This window comes from Ceratina calcarata, unplaced genomic scaffold, assembly GCF_001652005.2.
Source record: "Ceratina calcarata isolate Rehan_Ccalc_2016 unplaced genomic scaffold, ASM165200v1 scaffold368.2, whole genome shotgun sequence".
NCBI lineage: Eukaryota > Metazoa > Arthropoda > Insecta > Hymenoptera > Apidae > Ceratina > Ceratina calcarata.
In genome coordinates this window covers 517,121-540,079 of record NW_017159898.1, presented here as the reverse complement: position 1 = coordinate 540,079, position 22,959 = coordinate 517,121, and the positions used below count along the sequence as shown (strand labels likewise).

The following is a 22,959-nucleotide window of genomic DNA, read 5'->3' as shown; positions in this document are numbered from 1 at the left end:
TACTCTCGAAATTGATTCTACAATTACTGCGATTATTCTAATTAGTATGAACAGATCAATCATCTCATTGTCTATGTTATATTATTACGTCTTCAGTTTCTGAATCAGTTCGACGTACATTTTTGTCGAGCTATCCCTTTACCGTCGATCTTACGTAACTAACAATCTCAGAGAACAGTGAATAAATTTCGGATCGATCCTTTGGTCAAATCTTGCAAATTAATACAACCGGTGCGCTATCATCCATGCCAACCAGGGATCGTGTATCCTTTGTCAATAGAACTGGCGGCCTGCCCTCCGTTCGGTGGGGCGTGGGCTTCTGTACCTAACCCGTAACGGTGTTGACCAGGGAGTGTAAATCGATATCTCGAACAGTTCTTCGAATGATATGGTTTCACGAGATTAGTCGTCGGTCCATAGGGATCGAATGTAAATCCCGCATACATTTGCAAACTGTCCGTATCTTTCGGTAGCCTGCTTCATACACCCGACCGGTCACGTCCCTCCAGCCCTCTAGTGCTCTGGTCTCTACGACATGTTCAATTTACTTTTCCTACCCCCTTTAAAGCTTGCCCCTATTTGCCGAGAGAGCATCGTGTTGTCTGTATCTCGCCGCGACGCGAATAGCTACTTTCATCCGTCGCTAAATTATCACTTTGCCCTCCCTCCTTCTTTAAACCGACGCTTATCGCCATGAGATCGCTGCCCGAGAACGTTGGAGAACGTCTACTACCTATTTCCCGGTTGAGTCATCACCATGCGACCTATATTTCATTTTAAGCGTATGACGCGCTCGAACGGTCATAAATAATCGGCTTATCTCTTTTTAAACTGTCAATTCGATAATAAAAATCTTCCGCCTCGCATAATTTTCACATCGATATGACTTGCTATCCGCTATTTATTACATTTGCAAACTGTCCGTATCTTTCGGTAGCCTGCTTCATACACCCGACCGGTCACGTCCCTCCAGCCCTCTAGTGCTCTGGTCTCTACGACATGTTCAATTTACTTTTCCTACCCCCTTTAAAGCTTGCCCCTATTTGCCGAGAGAGCATCGTGTTGTCTGTATCTCGCCGCGACGCGAATAGCTACTTTCATCCGTCGCTAAATTATCACTTTGCCCTCCCTCCTTCTTTAAACCGACGCTTATCGCCATGAGATCGCTGCCCGAGAACGTTGGAGAACGTCTACTACCTATTTCCCGGTTGAGTCATCACCATGCGACCTATATTTCATTTTAAGCGTATGACGCGCTCGAACGGTCATAAATAATCGGCTTATCTCTTTTTAAACTGTCAATTCGATAATAAAAATCTTCCGCCTCGCATAATTTTCACATCGATATGACTTGCTATCCGCTATTTATTATATTTGCAAATTTTATGCGCTTACGCGTATATTCCCTTAAATGTCGATACATTAAGTACGTATGCTTCCTCAATTATTTATTCTGAATAAATTATTATGTTAAATAATTGTTACGTTTATTTAGGATTTTATTTAATAAATATTTACGAGCAATTCTTCTGATTATTTGTTAAAATGTCTGGCTGCAGTTCAAAGCGTGATGTAATTAAAATACCTTTACTTTGTGCATGAACGAAAGTCTAATTTATTATATTTATGCAAAGCCTTCTTCTGATAATCTTTTTCTTCCTTTAAAACTTAATTTCACGATGAGGTTCAAAAGCTCTTTGCTACTTCACGCAGAAGATAAAAACCCCCAATATTAAAACTACTCTTTCATAATCTAACATTGCATTTGACTCGAATAAAATGTTTACACACAGCATGTTCCAGTAAATCGAGTAAATAATTTTGTTACTCTACGTAGTTATACTTGTCGGCGTGCCTTCTTCATACTTTCGTTAACTAGCCACAAACAATTTGCATTTCATTAAAATTTCACTTTAAAGTATCCAGTTTGAGATAGTGCCCGATTCGCGAAATAATACATTTAAAAAACTTCGGAAATTATAATTTCGAAACTGCGGAACAGAATAAAAGTCGCGACGAGCAGGTCTTAAATTAAATTTCTTCTGTTCGCAAGTTTCTGTTTAATCGTCTACGGGATTTAAATTTCTAAAACTATCGCATTCGTCCCGCATGAATTTACCGATTTTTTACCCAGCGTTCTTATCGAGGAAACATCGTCCCAAGCCTGGGATCGTCGATGACCAGGAACAAAAGCTCGCCTCTGGGACAAGAAAGTTGCAGTCTGAAGCAAGTTTAGGAAAAGATCTTGCTAACTGCCGATAAGAACCTTATCGCCTTAATTAATCTCGTGAACTGACTACGCGAAGAAAAATCACTTTTACGAACGCCTACTCAATCTTCAGCCGAATTTTAAGAGTCATCAAGCCGATCTTACAATTTGGCCTTTCTCTCAGGGGTGTTAAGAAAGAGGGTTTCCAGATTGCGCAATCTAATAGCGATTCTGACAAAAAGTTTTCTATCTTCCACACGCGTACAGGGTACACATTAATCAAACGTTTTCAATAATCTGACGAGGAAAATGATTCGAACAAAAGATTAGTTTCCATTTTAATTAGCCACTGGATCGCAATAACTTCGAGTGATTTAAAAGCGCGAGAAAATATGTAACGTGTTATAAGGCATATCATCATACTTTCGCGGGACAAATTGTACGCTTAGATACGAACAACCGGATTCAGGATTCGTTTTATTGCTGCGAGACGCCGCGCAAGTGTATTACCATTATTCATGGCTAAAATTGGAATAATGAGGAACGCGATTACCGGTAATACCGTGCATTATTTTCTAGCTGCATGTAGCACGGTAAGTTTCGCGTTACAGTTAAAGGATTAACGTGCAGTAGAGTAGGTAACACACGTACGGCTTTAAACGTTTCCCATTTGTTTGGCACTGTTTACTTACATGCTTTGCTACGCAGGTCCCAAATTTTTAGGGTACGATCGTAACTGCCAGTAACTACTTTTGAAGGCTCGCCAAGAAACTTCGCCGCCATCACCTTGCCGCAGTGGCCCGTTAGCGTGTGCTGAAACAGAAATGGAAACGTCGTTTTGGAACATTTACCAACACGTTTCACGCGGTAATACGCTCGCTTTTAACGTACGTGACGTATTAAAAATGCTTAGCAACAATGAGACGCCGGGTGAATTCCTGACAGGCATATTGCCAATTAAATGTTTCTGAAATTTCATAGGTGAACAATTGTTCATTTCTCTCTATAACAAGCTGATGAATAAAAATGTATCAGATTACGTTTCCTTTAAAAAAAAATGGTTCATTTCTCTCTACAATAAGCTGATGAATAAAATTGTATCAGATTACGTTTCCTTTAAAAAAATAATTGGGGAAAATGATTTTTGTGAATCATTCATGTGTTTCAAAATTTCAAATTCAAAATTTCTGACGGCATAAATAATTTTTCATTTTCAATCGTCGTTTGCAAGATAATAAAGTTATTCGGGCAGATGGCTTGTCTCTTTTGCCTAGCCATTTAATGGTAAAGAATTCAAGCGTGACGTCGACAAGGGAAGCAGGAACAACTCAGAGTTCTTCGTTGGAGAGGGAGGAGAGAGGAGACGGGCGGCGAGGCGCGGCGCTCCGTGAAAAAGAAGACTTCGCCAATTTTAAGGTAACACGGGCGTCGGGAGCTCTTGAAAAATGTCCTAATGTAAATTAATGGCCCAGAAGTTTAGTCAGAAGGGCTCTAACGTGAAAGAAACACAGGTAGGAGTAACACAGCGCAGCGGCCACCTACGTTATACGAGTCAACGAAGAACTTTTTCCGCTTCGGTAAAGGGGTCGGGCGGGGAAGAGGTGGTAGACGGAGCCGAAGTATACCATAATCTAACGTCTGGGGAAGTTGGCCGAAAGTGCAGAGGCGAGTCCGCGCGTTTCTTGCAGGAACATTAAACGATCCACTGAGTCTACTCTCTCGATTGTCCTCCACCTAAGGAGATTCGAATTTACGATCGCGCGCCCTTCTCGCGGTACTTATCAGATTGAACCGATCCCTTCTCACACCGCCTCTTCGGGAACAACGAATAAATAAGTGAATTTTCCAAGTAATTAAAGAGAATCGATGTGAAAACTTATTATCTCCTGATAGTCAAGTTGCCGTTAGCAATTCTTTATAGTCGGGTAAAACTTTGGGACAAGTTACTAAATACTATTTAAGAAAAAAAAAATAGAATTTGTACAAGAATATTTCTTTACTATGATAATTATTATATATTTTTATTAGTCGGGAATCAAATACTATTTTAATACTCGAATTGACTGTAAAATGCAATATTGAGAATCCTTTATGAATTCCTATTTATTCGCAAAAAGTACATTAACTATCTGAATCGCGTTTGCGTAAGTATGCGATATCACGTACTTTGATCGTGCGATTACATGAGAATCGTTTGAGACGCTTTTCCTTCAGAGAAATCAGAGGGATTCAGCGGAACGATTCGCGAAGTGCTTTTATGTATATCGTCACAGTTTTAGCGCTCGGTCGCTTCTCTTTTTCTGCGCGCAGCGCATAAACAAGAAAAATGAGAAGCCTTTCGAGGATATTCGTTCGCGTTCCTCTTTCCCCTCTTGAGCGTATTACACATCCGCGGAGAATCGGTGCTCTCGTTTTCGTTAAGCACCGAGTACAAGCCAAAACCGACTGAAATCAGGGCTTGAAAGAAGACGTGTATCTCAAACCTGAATATAGCGATCAATTTTTTTCACTATTTCTACGTTTGAATTAATCAATATGTTTGAATAATTATTTTACTTTCAACAAAACAAGAACATAAATTTAATGTTAATTAGGTTCAGTTTTTAATTCGTTTATTCGCACGATTTATAATGTAACATCGTAATAAGAATTTATAATGTTTAACGTGGAATTTGGACGAAACCGATAAGTGGCGTAACGAGAATACACTGGGTTTAGAATAATCTCGATAAACGCAGAAAACGATTGGTAATTTGAATAAAACGTTTTCGGTTGTTAATATTTGCGTCAGCATCGATTACGTAGTTGCATAGCTTATATTAAATCAGCGAGTACAGTTTAATATTGTGTGCCAATATTCGTATTAATCTCGGTGCTCTACTGAATAATAATCTAAATGCAAACCTGCATTGCTCGTTATAATTTCAACGTGTCATATGTGTACCTACGTACACGACTATGTATTCGGTTCATACAATCTGCTTTAAAACTGTCACTACTTTAAATCATTTATTATTACTAATGAAGTGTGTAATAATGGAATTAAGTAAGTAAATGCATTTAGCGAAGCTATGACGAATACAGATGACAAATAAGAAATCCATTTGAAGGATTCATCCGCTCTCTGGCTTTCCAGATTTATTACTCCATAGTCACGCTCTCACTTTCGTTCCACAGTTTATGCTTCCTTCCTAAGATATACAGAGCCTAAGATTCGCAAATTGCAAGCAGATATTGTCTTTTTACGACGAACCAGCAGAACGTGAGACGTGCACCGAACATTCTCGCAGTAAAGGCGAAAACTGTTTCGCAGAGATCTGTTCAGGGTTGAATCGCCGCGGTAGAATCCGAAACAGAAAGACGGAATACTGCGAAAGAGAAATAGATGGAGATCCCCCTCCAGTCTGAAGTGTACGAAGGTTCAATTAAAGTCGGTAGGAACAACGACGAAGAACCTTCTTGGAAGTAACTAGCCACCTCAGTTTTACAACCAGCGCGTCTGCTTCGTTTTTACAGTTCCACGACCGTGTTCTCGCCGTTGTACAAAGTTCATGCCGACTGCTGTTTCTTTATTCAGTATTAATTATTAATGCGTCTGATGCAACATATGAAATATTATTTATTGAATATATTTATTCAATTTCTAGACTCCATAAGTACATCACGTTCTAATGTACGTATTATTATTAAAATGTACACAGACTCTATGCGAAATTATTTGCAAAATATAAAAAAACAGAATGTATAATTTAATATGGTTACTATTATCGTCTATGTCTTTGAGAGAAAGAAAGTCCCGTGCAGGCGTGCTTGGTTAATTAACAAAGATAATTACAGTTCTCTGGTTTGAAAAATAAAATTGTTCTGTGATACCAGCGCAGCGGGTGGTTGTTCATGATCTATTCAAGTTTCTGAGAGGGAACAAAGCTGTCAGGCTCAGTTACGTAGTTCGCGGGGATAGAAACGAACGAATCAATTAACGCAATTCCGCAAGAGATTGTTCTCGGCTATGTTATTGCAGTATCGCTCTCACGTATGCGTGACTTTGATTACGTGAGAAACCTCCGAGGATCGTATATGAATGAAATCGGTTTCATTCACTTTTCATTAACTGGAAGCAACGTGTTTATTACGATACCTGTTAGCCCTTATTTATCACGTTAAGATAATTATTTAATTATAACGAAAATGGTTTAATCTGCTGCGAATAAAATTGAAGATAGGATGAATTGTGTAAATATATTTCCCTGTCATATTTCTAGTATGTCATTTTATATAAAAAAATTTAAAGGTATTTGTTGTGTTTTTATAAAAATTATATCGCACGTTCGTTCGTTTGTTTGTTTGTTTGTATTAAACTCTGAGATGCCACTGACTGACGATTGTAACACGACGCGTTAAATTACCGTGAAAACGTGCCATTTCCCATGACGAAGAAAAGAGGAAGAAAGTGGGACAGACATAAAAAGTGCATTGAATCATGTTTCAATACTGGCGGATCAAGTGTTGTTAACTGCGAAACAAGGATCGACCACTTTCGCGGAAAACATCGCATCGTCAGATGGGACACGGGGATTATGTATGCGTTACTCTAAAGTACTCTAAAGCAAAGTTTACACGTACATACCAGCCAGCCAGGACGTACAGTATGTACCCGCCGCCGTAGTCGTAGAGCCGGCGACGACGACTCTACGGTAGTTCTCATCGTTTTTCACTGCCACTTCGTTAGTTCAACGTTCAACGCAACCGAGAGCGCGGAGTGTTTCCGCGAAGCGAAATTCCGTCGCCTAACGTCCTCCGTAACATAATTACATCCACCCGCGAGATATTTTCGTTTTGATTGGCGAACCTCGCCGCGGCTAGCTCGATACCCTGCACTTTCCTCCTCGTCAGAAAAATTTACAATTTAACATTGGACGTTTATCGAGGAAGTTATGAAATGTTCCTCTACGATTTTTAATTTCACGTGCAACAGTTCCACTTACAGGAATTGTTACTTGAATTTATATACGCAATTGTTTTATTCATTTCATTCTGAAAAATAAATACTCATTAAAATAACTTGTGTTTAAGCTAGATATTATATTATTTACACTACTCATTAATTATGTAATTAATAATGGTACAGTATTAAAGGAGCAAAATTAATTAATAACGACGACAACGTGGTGTATAGTATTATGTAATGCAGTTTGGAGTGGACTGATTTGAAGAGTACCAAAATTGAATGTGGTATTCGAGCATCGAGCAAATAATAACTCTCAATCGAAAACCGTGCCGTCATGAAAACTAACACGAATATCTGCGTGACAGAAAAGAACACGGAGTTTTGTATAGTGTGCGAATTGTAGTACAAAGGTACTTGGAGGAGCTTTTATCGAAGAATACTTGGGCGCGACCCAAGTATTCAACTACTCGATTACTTCTTCAACTCCTTTTGCCGGAACCTAGTCAACCTATATTTCCACTGCTGCAACACTAGAAAAAGGTGAAAGCGTTTCTACCATTCTTCCTTGATCCGGTTCTCTAATTTTATGCTATTATCAGATGTGGATACACGCGATCAGAACTGTTCATAAACTGCACTTTATTTCACGAAATGATCACTGCTTATTTACATATTTATATAATTCTGTCGTAGTATATTCATTACTTCATTTTCTGAAAGTAATCAAAGAAATGAAAACTATTTCATTTGAATATTTCAAGCGTAGCCGCTTTAGTGAATCGTTTGAAAATAGAATCACTTTGGATTATAAATAGAAGCTCTGAATCTATCTCTCTAAAAATACTTATTATAAATCGTATACGTGCAGATTAAATGGACAGATATGTTATGAATGAGCAATAAATTACGGTTGTCCGGTGAACGTTCTGATTTAATTAATCCCATTAATGGAGCGCCATTTGCCTACCGAAATTGAGACATCCCGTTCGTCGCAATTGAATTACCATAACGAAGTTTTGATACAACCGCGGATTCTTGAGTTTCACAGTATTAAATTGTTTGGTACAGGTAGCCGACGCGGGGTTGGTTATTTTTTTTTTTTTTCAAGATAAACTACAGTTTCTTCATTGGTTTATCGTATCAGCAATGAAAGATAACAGTTGAATATTCATGTTCGGTTATTCCGCCGTTCTGCTTGCGGTTGTTGACTGAGTTTAAACCTAAATCAACATTGCATTATTCCATGCCAGCGGGAGTGATTTATCCCATCGGACGCGCGAAAGGCACATTCAGGAACTTACGTGCGATTAAGCCCCGAGTTACGCAACGAACGCAATTATTGCCGGTAATATTCTGCGGTTCTGTACGATGTTTGTACTCGCAATTGGATAAAGTGGCCCGGCGATCTTTGTAATGGCACAAATGGTTGTTATCAGCCGTCGCCCGAGGCGCAGGGGACTGACGAAATTGTCATAACCAACGCCAATCAACCGACGTAGCTAAGAGATATTTGCTTTCTTGCATTCCATTATGCACATAAAATACTCAGAAAAACGACGACGAGTTTTTACCAAATAGCACATAGTTGAGTCTCAACGACATGTAAAAGCGTTAATCTCTTTGCTTCTTATGATTCGTACGGCAAACAAAGTCGATTCTAACGTACGTTTGAGAAGCGTGTGAAACCGACTAAATGGAAAAGAATTTATGGTGAATATGAATTCCCTAGTAAGTTTTCGATCACTGGCATCGCGCCACGCGTTGCCCGGCGAACACGTCCCTCACGCGTCGATGGAAACAAATACTTACTGTCACGCACCTTCGAAGAAAACTTTGGCTAGCAAACGCAAGGCGTAACGGAATCTTAGACGCTAAATATGGAGATGTCAACTAAACTGAGAGACGAACAGTTAGATACAGAATACACGCCTGCCCAGTCTGGCATTAACAAACAGAATTGTTGCTTGCGAAATCCTTCTAATTATCAGGGGAACGAAATCATGCACTTTTCATTGAAGTAGTTACTCAGTAATTGGTAACTTTGCCAAGTTGTACATTTGTTTCATGCAGCAAACGTCACTTGTTCACGACAAATGTTTATATTTACATTAAAAAGGAAATTTACAGATTGTACTGTTCTATGTACGCACAACCGTAGGAAATGCTGATTCTTTTTAAAGCTACTCACGAAATAAAAATTTTACTATGTTTGCATCTCATTAACGAACGTTTAACATGAAAGGCGATCGTTTATTGAAGAACCACATAATTCTGTTTTCGATAAATTAATTAGACGTTAGGGATTTCATGGCAACGTACTTGTTATCGGGTAAACTAGCCGGCAACCATTAACATGACAAAGTGAATAAGAAGGTTGCCAGCTAAATCTAAGCGGTTGTTATTTGATAGGAAGCTTTAGCTTTGCGGCGCCGGTGCTTCAGAAGAAGAGTCCAACTTGAAGGTGATGAAGGTAGCGGGCGAGCGATACAGAACGGAGCAAGGGGAGGAAGCAAGAACACGAGGAGGAAGTACTGAGAGCCACTTGGCTAGACGCATATACAGAGTCTCCCTTCCGAACCGAATATTTCAGCACTACGGTTATGCGTTTTGCGAAACAAACTTCGAACAGAGTATGACAGCAATTACAAATAAGTTAACATTAAAAATGTAGAATAACATGATTTTCATTTATGAGATCGTTTAAGTTGCTCACAAAATTCTTTACGTATCCTAAATGAGAAATCGACTACGAATTGTGGATCCTAAAAATCTTAATGTCATAGGAAACGAGATTCACTCATAAACGTTTATGTCTTTGAAACATTGACAGCAGTTCAATTTGATTTACCATTATTCACTAAGTGTCCAAATATGTGCTTGCAAATGTCGATAGTGGTTGCGTTACCAACATCGGTAGCGCGTACATACATACACGTAGATCGCAAGTATAGTTGCGGCCCCAAGCTCAGCTCTGAAGGAGGTTCGTTGACCGCAGTGTGACTCCCCTCTTCCTTTATCGTCCTATCTGTCATTTCGTCTCTTTCCGTCGCTGTCTACCCACCTTCCTTCCGTCTTCCTTTCTCCGTCAGGGCTTGAACGCGACCTTGGCGATTCAATGCCCGCACCAGATAACTCCCCTTTCCAGATTATAGATTACTTCATACGTGTAACTAGTCGTTGGTAGCGATTCCCCTTCTCCTTCACCCCACCTCCTCTACACCGTTCGCCATACGAGGACTATTCTCTTTCGCTTTCCCCTTCTAGGTTTCTCTCATCCTGATAACTCGCTCGGTCGCGAACGAGCGGCCCTATGCGCGGCCATTTACGTTTGTAAGTAGAAATAATCATATTTCAATTTCTCAATCACTTTATTTATAGCACTGCGTTCGAGTCGCGGCAGACGGCACAGTTTATTATCGCTGTCAGATCACTAAACGTAATTTTGATCTAAATTGAAAATATATCTTGCGATGAAATAAGAATTAAATAAAATTAAAATAACATGAACTCGTGCTCCACTTGTTTGGCTAGAAATATTATACTCGCTGTACGCGCAGACTGGTACTCGTTGAATCAAGGATGAAGAAACTCCCGCGAAGCGTGTTGTGGTGCCTGTTAAACCAACTTCTAATTAAGTGCAACGAGAACCGTTAAACCAAGTTCAAGTTTTAGTTAAGCGCGGTGAACGCTATTAAACTACGTATAATCAAGCCTGATATCTATTGAAAGATGTGCGGACGTAAAATATAGACGCGGTACGCGTAACGCAATATCGATATAATATGCAATAGGCAATATAATGTATAATGGCGTAAAAATTATTTTGCATATTCATATGGAAGTGCACGATTATCTTTCTGCACCATTTTCTCAATTGCGGACTAAATATAAACTCGAGGCAATATAATCTGCGTTGAACGATGTAAATAATTAGCGTGCGACTGGTTATCGGTGAAATAAATGTATTATGCTTGGAATCGGGTTTGGGTTTGACTGCGAGCATGTCGAACGCATTAATATCGTTATCGGTTACAGTATGAGTAACTCTACTGGTTCAGTTTTTCCCATTCGTGAAACGAGTCCCGGTCAGTATACATAGATTTCTGTGCATTATCGGGTTTCATGATTAAGAAGGTGAATAAGAAGCTTGTTTGCATGTGCATTTTTATCAGGAAAGAACAGGAATCTCCTGATTTGCAGAAATGACTCGTGTTCCTAATGAGAAAACTAAAACGCTAGTATAAATGGGAAACTGGGTGAGTGAAGCTTCTTTTACGAAAAATACGAGGAATTATATTCAAAAAATTGAGTAGTATGGAAAGTAAGAAGTTGTATTATTGAAACGTGTGAACGTGTTTCTGCATGGGAACACGTTCGCATGCTCGGACGAATCGTTTGCTGCATTTTCAGCGGATCGAAATGATCTAAACGGAGCAATATTTTCAAAATCAATGTTGCAAGAGGTTTGAAATATATAACGCCGTTCCGTGCACGTACACGAAGAGGTGCATATCTCGAGAGTAAATTTTCATACATTTCCATTCTTCGAACGAGGTAGCTATCTCGCATCTCGGATTTTCAATATTTTACAACTGAATTTTGGCGAGCTATCCAGCCTGCCTCTGTTTTTTATGTAAAGCACAATACGTACGAGTTCATTAACCGTTCCGTATCGATGGGACGAGTGCATTGCGAAATGAGTTTTTGTTGCAATTATTACACGCCAGAAATATTTTGTCATTGGACCGATACGCACAGTTTTTTGTTTCGATTTCACTCCTAAAGAACGCAGCAGCTACGAAATTGACAATTTCAAATTGTTCAATTTTTAACAGTTATCCATTTCAACGAATTAAATATTTAATTAAAATAATTTACTATTTGCTTGAGGTGTACAAGAATTTTAACTACTTATTAAACGATTACATTAATTAACTCATCAGAGAAGTAATCTTTTATATAGAATTATTTGAAAATAGTCTGATGTAGTGCGTGCATATCTAATCTGGTTAATAACTTGTTCACCGCATGAGAAAATATTGTACAAAATGAAATCAGATTACATAGCAGGATTTATGCTAGTAAAAGAAATCAGGGTTTTAAACCGTCAGTTTTCTTTGCCCGTGATGAATTATTCCATGTTTGTGTTCGACATTAGTTCGGTTGAAAATATCTACGAAATATCTTCGGCGAATACATTTAGATACATTACGCGGCTAAAGTAAGCCTGGAATAAGATATCTTACGTCGATTTTATTCAGCTCTGTTCGATTCGTGCCGTTTGCATAATGCGAATCGACTGCATTACGCGGATGCGCGAGCTTTCCCCGCGTTTTTCCTCGCATAAGGCGATCGACGTAAATAATTCGTAACAAATCACGTGTGTACGTCTGATATTCTCCTTCCATTCCGGGACGCGGTGACACAATAACCGGCGACAATTAAGCTTCGCGGGTCTAGAACAGTCTGAATTTTGTTTACCAAACGACGACCACCACTTTGCAGTTATCGCGAATCCTGGGAAACCTTTTACAATCAATTTGTGACCTGGGTAACACACATTATGGTTGCACTTTGGTAGACTCCTGCAACCCATGTGTAACCATGTTATCACCAAATTGCGTTATGCTACCGACAATACAATATTCACAGATCACTGTTAGTGAATAACCGCAAAACAGAAAAGTGTCTAATACAACATGAAAATTATAATTATTTATCTTTCGACAATTAAAATGCCATTTGTTTTAATCGATATTGCCTATCGTAATCAATCTGTTCGCTGTAACCTCAGCTTTGGAGAGGAGCTAGAATTTATTTTTAACTAACAATGGTTGTTGTTAGCCAACGAGAAAACATATTGGATAGTACAATATAAAAATGATTGAAAACGAAATTCGTAATCCCTAACAGGTCAATTGTAAAGGATGGATAACAATACACTCCCGGTGGATCGATACGAATACATATAGCTAGAGACTATAGACCGCTGACATAACATAGGAGTCACACTGGTATAAGTTACCAATAACGAAAACCCGCGAATTCTTCTTCATATATGCGAAACGTTCGAGCGATGATGAAAAATTCCTGGTGTAAACGATTGACGCAAGCAGGCAGCTATTTTCGGTTAGCTGGGCTAACTTTTAGACACAAGAACCTTGACATAATCGAAATTCCATAGGACGAACAGGAGTACGAGGAAATATTTTCATCTCTGCGCGTTTTTACAATTCTTCCGAAATCTCTGACTATACATTTAAAATCAAGTTTAATAAATAAAAACATTCGACACGATTATACAAAAATATACGGGAAATGTAAAGTATGAAGTATGGCAGGAGCGAATGAAATAATAGCTAGGACGGAATCATTTTCCACTTTCGCAGCACCCCGAATTTCAATCTGAGAAACGTGCTCGTTTTACGTTAAAGCAACGCTGGGACTTAATGGGTTAATATTGCAAATTCTGCGGCGTGTGGTTCTCTTCTCGCCTCGCACATCCTCTCATTAGGATATAGGATGACGGCACAGGAGACGAAAGGATCGTAGGGCAGGAACAGGAACGCGACTATACGAGGATGAGAACGCAATTGAACGTCCGGAGTCACGGAGCCGAGTCTTTTGACTCTTTCTTCTTCCTCTTCTCCTTCTTATTTTCCTCCTCGTTCCTCTTTCCGGCCTCTCGCGTGTTCATTGCGAACGTTCGCGCGAACATCCTTCCCGCAGCCACGCCACGTTTCATTCCGTTGAAACGAGATCGTTCCGAGCACGCTTCGCTCGTTTCATATCAAAACCGAAGCAGTTTTCAACTGTTCAAAATACCTGCTCAGTTTGCACGCGAGACGTACATAGTAAATACTGAATAAAAGTGAACACACATTTCAGAATTTCTTAGGACAACGTATTACGATTTCAGCATCACTAAATCTTATACAAAATAATTGGAAGAGACTTAGCAACCGTGTATATCTTCGTGCTATTTTACATATATATATATTTATTTGTTGAAGAATATAATTAACTTTGAGTTATCGGTTTCAATATGCAAAACACGTAGGCGGATTTAAGTAGTCGGCAATAAACAAGGTATTTGTAGCTAATAATCCCAGTAACTGATCTCAGCGACTAATCAGACTGGATGATATATTCAACGGTATTACTGAACCTTCAGTAAGACAATAAAATTATATAGACTAGGTAAACGGATGTATCGTAGATGCACAGATTTGCACACACATTTAAACCATGTTCTCCCTTCCGAATGGATAAATATTCAAGCGGATAATTATTGAAAATTATAGATAAATACTGTGTTGGACCTATTACATTAGAACGTGTATGTGTGATACATAAATACTGCCACGTTCACTCATATCTTCTGCAATCAGTCGTTGTACATTTTGAGTTTTATCTGAAATAAAAACCATTTATATGTTCTTCTTTCATAAATCAAGACTCAGCAACTGTGCATAAAAACTGATTGTTAATTATAATAATCCTTCCTTTATTCCGATAAACTCGTTCATCTGATATTTTGTCGGCGACGATTTCTGCTCGTTAATCGCACAGTGAGAGGGTTCATTGAACAGAAATTTATCTGCTTGCACGGTAAATTCTGGAGCTAAAAATCGAACTTGAAAAGGTCGCACGGTACACGCATACATTTACTTTTGCGTATACGTAGGCATCGCGGAAGTATGTAACTTTTCAATTTAGCCATGGTTATTATCATCCGGCTTGTTTTTCTTCGGTTGAATTAGTTATAAGACTTAATTGGGGCCCTTGCATACTAATTATCGCGATTAATTATGCATCGAGTTGCGTCGTATCCAGTCAGTAACGTCCGCGCGAAATTATTCAACAAATTGTCCAGCCGGCGAACAAATGCTTGTCCAGCTAAAGAGGAAATTGGCTCGGACCAGTTTTAATGATCAGCGCACAACCATTCCGCTGCTGGTAATTTAGCATTCATAGAGTGGGAGCACGGGGCCTATTCCTCCCCACGCGTGGTGTGTTTTCGAAAAATGACATTTTCCTCGCCATCACGAGAGACCACTGTTTATAAAAACATTTCCCTATCCCGTTTCATTCTTAATTGATTCGTGGCTTGAGCGCTGAGAGACAGGACGGTAGTTACATCGAATGAACACAGCCTGTATTGTGTACAGATAAAATCAATGTGAAATTACAAACGAAATACGATTTTCTATTTCTGATTTTGTTAATTTCCTGTGAGAAATGTAACTTTAAGCCCGCAGCCAATGCTGCGAGCGAGTCTGTGTAATGAAATGTATGAAATACTTGACTAATTACACAGGTGTGTAAAGAAGTGATATCCGCGCCCATCTTATGTAATAATAATAGCACGGTTCTCCATTGTTCTCCCACAGGCAGCTGAACCCGGCTAACTATCAGATGCCATTAGAGGAATTACACCGCGGTGTGTGAAAAGGTACACGACCTTGATTTCTCTACGTGGCGCCACTCGGTGCTAAGAAATTAATCACTCACGACGCCGCGTTTGTGAAACCGTGTGACATGAAACTATTGTGGAAAAGATGTTAGTGAATTTTCAGGGAGACAGAAAAACTTCATATAATTATGGAGCCTCGTTTTAAAATGGTATACCTGTTATTCATTGAATTCCTTCAAAAACAGGGAAAACGAAATATTTTCCTCACGTATAAAACTCGAATAACTGATAAGCGACACGTGAACGAACAACCGTAGAAAATGTGAATCTCACTGTTCCATAGATTAGAGTCATCTTGTGTCATTAATACCAGAAGTACAAATTGGATGTACATTGTACCGATGATATTATAAATTACCCATGAAGAAAATGTAGAAAATGAATGCACACGCGAGAAATACGTAAGATAGGAGTAACAGAAAACGTAATGACGTGTCATCTGCCTAATTTCAGAAGTGGCAGTATGGAAGGTGTACAAGAATTACACCTGTTGTATATTCGTTTTTAACTTTCGCTGCACACGCTTGAAGCGAGGATACCATAAAATCGGCCATGAATAAAGATCGGCGACATTTCCAAGCAAATTGTTAACGTAAAGGAAAGACCCATAGAAACGCGTTGCGGTCGAAGGTATTACGGCCGTTTGGAAGCCGACTCGTTCCCTCTTCGCAAACGGACGAACTGTTCTCAACGTCGTCGCGTCGTCGTGGCCTCTCGTGTACAATGGGTCGACGTTTCGGCTCAGTATCGGAGAGGCATGAAATTCTTGGCGGGCAACAAAAAAAGTTTCGTTCCCGTTTGATGTTTTGTTTCCGCGCGGGATGCAAAATACGAGGAGTCCACGAGGTGTATAGATATTTCGTTTCACGGGAATGTCTCACTTCTAAGGAGCGGCTAGACAAAGGTGAAAACCGTTTCCGTCCGAGGAAACTTCAGAACGTGCTAGGAAAAGGAGAAACGGTCGTCGTCTTAGCGCTGTACGTAGACGCAGGCTGTTGTCGCCTTGGAATACTTTTAAAAATAAGATTTGCGAAATTCCACAGTGATAATCCTCCGAGACACGACTTCAGCTTCCACCTTTAAGTGGAAATTAAAAAATCTGACGACAATTTTTTTCTTCTTGCTTATTCAGGAATTACAAATTACTCAAATTTTATCAGACAGATTTATTCATTTACGTAGATGTAAAAATTCTTTTTAAGCTTTAGTACCTGCGTCAGATAATCTTTTGAGAGGATATAGTGAAATAATTTAAATGCAACTACGAATAACTGTTTTGCAGCTTTTACGACTAGAGTGCTCGTAAGTTCTTATCGGTATGCGAACCTCCCCTCGATCCAGAATAAGAAATTGCTTTTGTAACAATTCCGTACCCTGGTCCAACGGGGTCAATGGTGTAACCGCGACTATACGCGTGCCGTTAGCCAGCTACCGTTTTTCGTTCAACGATACCAGTCTCTGCTTTCAAAGGTTACTCGATACCTGTGACTAAAGGTTTTTCTCAAGAATTTATGCTGCTACTAGTAATAGTGCTCTAAAATTGTCCGTATATATGAAATAAATTAATTATGATTAAAATTCTATATAATTGAATGAAATATATATAAAATAATTTAACTCGTTTGTATGTACAAAGCCTTATTATTTCATACGGTAAATTTGACTTTGCATAAGAAACGATTATTGCTTTGCTCAATAATCTGCATCGTTACTTTGTCACGGTAATGACGCGTCGGAAACGTCACGCATAATCATTAATACACCTACCGCGCGGAATCTCAGCCGAAACAATTACGGCAAATTGCTAGAACGCCTGCTACCTGACAGACGCGAGAATCTCACGAGACCCAGACTAGAAAAGTTCGTGGGACGGGAACTAAACACGAAAATATGAAATTTGCATTCAATCGTCGATGATGCTTACGCTCACTGGCTTATAAAACAGCCAGAAAAAAATTACCGTCTTAGTAAGCCTCACCTAATCAGAATTCAACCTCGAGTACACGTCTTAAAATCGCAGAATATTACATTTTTATATGACGAAACTTGGATTACAAATTTTAAGAGGAGCAACTTTGCAAAATAATGCGGCGTTAAGCCGTTAATTGCTTGTCCGTCTTTAACCTTTCTAATATTGTATCCGGAGTTTCCGCCAGTCTAAACAAAACGACGGAAGTCGCATTGGTTACGGTGAAACGATGCGTAGGAGCATAATTTGTTCTGATAAGCGTGAACTTTAGCGAACACGGAGAGAGGAGCAGTGGAAGAAAAAGGCAGTGGAGAGAAATGAAAAAGGAGAAGACGATCTCGAAGCTAAGCTTGAAGCGCCGTATCAGAATACAGAAAGGGTAGAGCGAAGTCAGGTTATTTGAGTCAATAGCTGCTTGAGTGGAAGACAGCACGACGTTTAGACACAAACGAAACAAGAATTTTCCACAGTAAAACCGTTTTATTAAACTGCTTACCATAAAATAAAGAGAATCACTAATTTTGAAATCTTCTTTTAATTTCTCATGCGTTTCATCGACCAGATTAATTGTATGGCTCGAAGACAAGTGAAGCAATATGGAAAATAAAGCTCTTTAACACAGTTGAACTGTTATATATTAAGAACGAAATGGATTCAATAGGAAATAAAATTATTCACAGGATGGGAATTGAAATTAAAAAATATTCAAGCTTATCATTGGTATTCGTGACCCGACTTTGCCCCTGGTACTCTGTGTTCCAACGAGCTCCGTCGTATCTGAGGTTGCGAGATCCCCGCTTCTACCAGCAAGGAAATACTTGTTGAGGAATTGAATCGTCATTGCCGCGCTTGTAACGCGCGTCAGCGATGTCACAGGAAGCATTCATGATAACCGGCAATACCATCCAGAATGCTTAGAGATTTTTTATAACTGTTTCTAAGATCTATGCACGATCACTGTAAATGTTCGGCTGCTAAGCTGCGTCTTTGCTGAATCGATAAAATACTTTCTTGTAGAAAAAGTGATTGACTGTGGCTAACCGCTTTGTAGCATTTGCATATTTTCATTATTAGTGACTGCTGCTTGTTTGCATTTGCAGATGATTTAATATGAGATATATGAAACACGTGTTAGATGAACAGTCTACATAATTAAATCATGATTATCAATCTTTATGTCATAATCGTGTGTTACGTTTATTAGATAACGTGTGTAATATGCGGCAACAACGGGCAGTAAAAACTTTGTTCTAGGTCGAGCAGGTTTATGGATTGTCTATGTACGTATACAGAAAACAGCGCGGTATACGTTCTTCTCTATCGTTCCATCGAGCAGCACACGAGGGCCAAGTAGTTCGCCTACGAAGCACGTGATAAATCGATGCCATTGAAGCTTGATGCGGGAACGGAATAAGAATGTACCATGAACCTCAGATTATTCTCGAGATTCCTTTCACGAGGAGGCAGGGCTCCTCGTATTCTCGCTCCCAGGGAAACGGAGTTCGGGAAGCGTGGTTTTACGAGGATTATCGCGCGCAGGGTTCATTATACTCGAATCGCGCCTGCTACTTTATCCGCGGCTAGCTGTACGAACCGCTCTCCGTTTCTCTCTCGTCCCTGTGGGATTCTATTCCCGTCTTACGGTCATTGTACGTGTGTCACTCAATTCAACCTATCGACCCGCAGAAATTTATTATCTGGCTCCTCTTCCCTGGCCCCGACTTAATAACGTTCACTGGTAAAAACAGAATCGTTTAGCGGGAGGAAATATTGCTGCAGTGATAAGAACACGTAAGTGCCTCCCGACGCGATTCGATGCGAGTCGCTCCAACTTAATATCAAGTCAATGAGCACTGGGTCATCACGATATCACGTGTACAATTGTTCAACCTATACTACCAGTCGGTTACCCCGCGATTTGTACAAACTGACCCAGTTCCACTGTGAGAACAGAACTTGCCGCTCAGCGATGTGGGTTCTTGCGGCTACCGGTTTTTTGTTCGAACTGACGAATGTCCTTTTCAAGTTAACTCGCGCGCCGTTTGTAACAGATCGCACGATAATTCCAAACGACGGCCGTTTCGTATCGAAATTTAAATCCACTGACGCGGATAAAAGATCACGTTTATTAAAAGCGTTGTCAGATCGGAGATAATATTATTCGATCGCGCGATACCCCGCCTTTTTAATGTTCGTCATCCGTTAAATTGATTCTTATCGAACTTAATAAAGGTGGAACATTGTAATTGCAAATGTATTTTAAGAAGATTTATAGGTATCCACATTTGTTTTAACCGCGTATTTCTACCGTTTTAACTGTTGCTAAGGGAACTTGAAGACGGTGACCTGGTTCGGTAGCTTCAACAAGTGTTTTAGAAAAACAAACCTCGGAGAAAGAGTGTAAGAACGAAGCGGGCGAAACGTTAATCGGATAGCGAAAGTGTCTGCTGGCTAACCAATTGAATAAGGTCCTCCTCATAGCGTAAGAAACCCCTCCAGAGGCGATGCAGCACATGCGCAATACTTCTATACCTCAACATTTCCCGACACCTTCGCGGATGATGAAAATTTGTATAATTCGATATGGAAGATTTATGACTCTCGTTATTTATTATAAATTTGAAGAGTACAAGTCATAAAATGTTTGCTTTCGCTTCTGGCCGGGGAGGTAATTGATCACTCCGGACGGTCTTCCACGAGCGTGGAAAATTCGGATGCGAAAGGGACGGTAGGAAACGAGGAACTCGGTGACGGGCCGCGTTAGCGATCGCGAATTCGCCGGTAAGCCCACGCATACCCGAACGAGGGCTACAAATTCTTCACAAGTGGCGGCGTACTTTAAGATGACGATAAGCCTGGTTTCAAAAATATTCCGCATAGCTCGGTAACGAACAGTCCCGCCGACAAGCGTGAATTCATCGCGAAAAATCGCGACCCGGCCGCGTACGGTTTGCGTGCACGTTAATAGGCAGATACTAGTATGTATTTTTTTCCCATCCTCCGTTCCCCCGCACCACGGAGGTGTAGCGTCGCTCGCGGTGCGTACTTGATGTCCAGATAAATCTGGCGACACACAGATAAGATCTGGTAAGGGATGAGACGGTCGCGGGGCAGAGGGGAGTTATGCGGATTTTTGCATAGGCACACATCGCTCGAAGGTCTGCTTTTCCCTGCTTCTATCTCGGTGGGCTTATCAAGAAGACATCGTGTTTGCTGGCACCGGAACTGATGAGGTCTTTAGCTGCCGCTCTCGCTTGATGGATGGAGGAGTTTCTGCTGCGCCTGTAAACCTTCCCTTTCATAAAGATCCATAAGCATGATTACAAACAGACTCAATTAGCCTGCGCAACGCGACGCAGCGAACGCGCGAGAAAACTCGGAAGAAATTGCTTTTTCCTTTATGGACTCGTTCTACGTCCCTTTCATTTAAAAAAAGAGAGACGGCAAACGGATGTGAAGAAACGAAACTAGATGTGTGACCCGTGAAGTATTATCCAGTTCAATTTCATTCCGTGAAACTATTTAAATAATAGTAAAAAATAATGGCAAATCGTCCTGTAGATTGTATTCTGGAAATCTAGAGTACGAGAGACATAAAAATGCTATAATTCACTTTTGTATTACTCGATTGAAATAAAGATTAAACAAGGTATGGAAAATAGGAATGTGAGACGTAGTACAAAGCTTTATAAGCGTAACACGGTCACTAATCGCTTTTCACTTGTCGTTAAAATACTAGACTAACAGTGAGGTAATTTATCGAGAAAGACGGCGAACGTGTAATTATACTCATAAATGGGCGGCTTTGTCGAGTTCCGTGAGAGTATGTACTTTTCCTTTGCCGGGAGTTACGGAGCTCCCACGAGCAGTTTGACAAGTGTCGAAAACGCGAAAACACAAAAGCGCTAAAGCGAGTAATTAGATCGATACCGGAGCTACCGGCACTCGCATAATACGAAGTAGTTTACACACAGACATTCGCCCGGCGCTACCTATTATGGTTAACTATTTATATGCAAATCGCCCTGTCGGTATCGCGCGCACCTGTGTGTTTCTTTTTCATTCACGGAATTCATCGCGTTTGTGGAAAGAACAGCCGAAACAGCTATACTGTGATCTTTAGAAAATGAGTTTGCAATTGATCACATAAAACTGGAAAACGCTTAATCGTATTTCATTTAAAATATTGTTTGAATAATAATTTTCAGGGTGGCTAATCAGTAAACACAAATGTTCCTTTAACCAAACTACAAAGGCCATTGTTTCTTTGAACAAACTGCATGTTTTTTACTAACTTTGTAATTCGTTTAACGTTGAAACTGGTGCGTCAGATTTTTACCTGAAAATGCTTTCAGAGTGTATTAATAAAGATGTAAAGAGTTGATTAAAAAGTAGCTTATTGAAAGATATAACAGGCTGTCGATACTTTTTTCAGCCACCGTAAATGTACACAAACCTCGCATCAGCGACATCAAAAACGTACGTGTCCGCGTCGAAAGCAAATAGTGTTAGTAGTAGCTGGCAAATCAATACCACGCACGGACAACACAATGGTCATGGACAAGTGTCACTGCATCGAGTATGTACCGTGTGCTAACAGACTAATGAAAACAGTGCAACCGTTTGTTGCACAAAAGTTAATGATATTATAAACACTGCTACTCCAAAAGACGCCTCGTTAGCACCTATGTTTTTTGTTTTATTCCGTTTTTTCGATTTGTGAGACAAATTCAATCTGGCGCACGTAAATATTGTCTCTCCCGTAGGCAAAAGGAACGCGTCCCTAGTGTAAGTCATCAAAGGAAATTCTATCGTCCTTCGATTTGTTTGGGAAAAGGGTAACATTGTATTCCTTGGTCGCAATCAACTACTAGAAAATACAAGAAGATTGTAAATAGATTGGACAGAACCACATGAAACTTTGAACTGATGATGATTGTTTCTTTTCTAATTTTTAGCAGTCAGTCCTATTTTGAACCAGTAAGAATAATCATATGAATGATTATTTCTCGATTTCATTAAATTATTCAATAAAAGATATTTTATTTCAATTTAGAGTACACCTAATTAATCCATAAAACGATTGTAACAGCACTTTCTAATAGGACAACTGTAATTAATACTAATTTGTGTAGAGAGGTGCGATAGGTGATTGGATCCGAGTGCGTAACGAGACGTCGCTAAATTGTGTGTAATCAGTTGCTTATAGGATTCCAGGAGTGACAACAGAGCTCGGATATAGCTCGAATGGTTTTTGCCTGAGACACTGCGGCAGAGTAACAACGCGCGACATTTATCTCCGACAGGTCACGTTGCAAATTGCAGAACGTCCCTCTTCTAGTTGGTTTCAGAATGAG

General features: G+C 39.8%; 1 protein-coding gene across 2 annotated transcripts in view; it reads right to left on the bottom strand.

The window, feature by feature from the left end:
* Atg16 (Autophagy-related 16) overlaps positions 1 to 22,959 on the bottom strand; it is a 417,335-nt gene that overhangs the window by 21,832 nt on the left and 372,544 nt on the right. For both annotated transcript variants that reach the window (XM_026814118.1, XM_018025811.2), the window contains one exon: positions 2,902 to 3,022. In XM_026814118.1, coding sequence (XP_026669919.1) covers positions 2,902 to 3,022 — 121 coding nt within the window. The remainder of the gene's footprint in view (positions 1 to 2,901; positions 3,023 to 22,959) is intronic.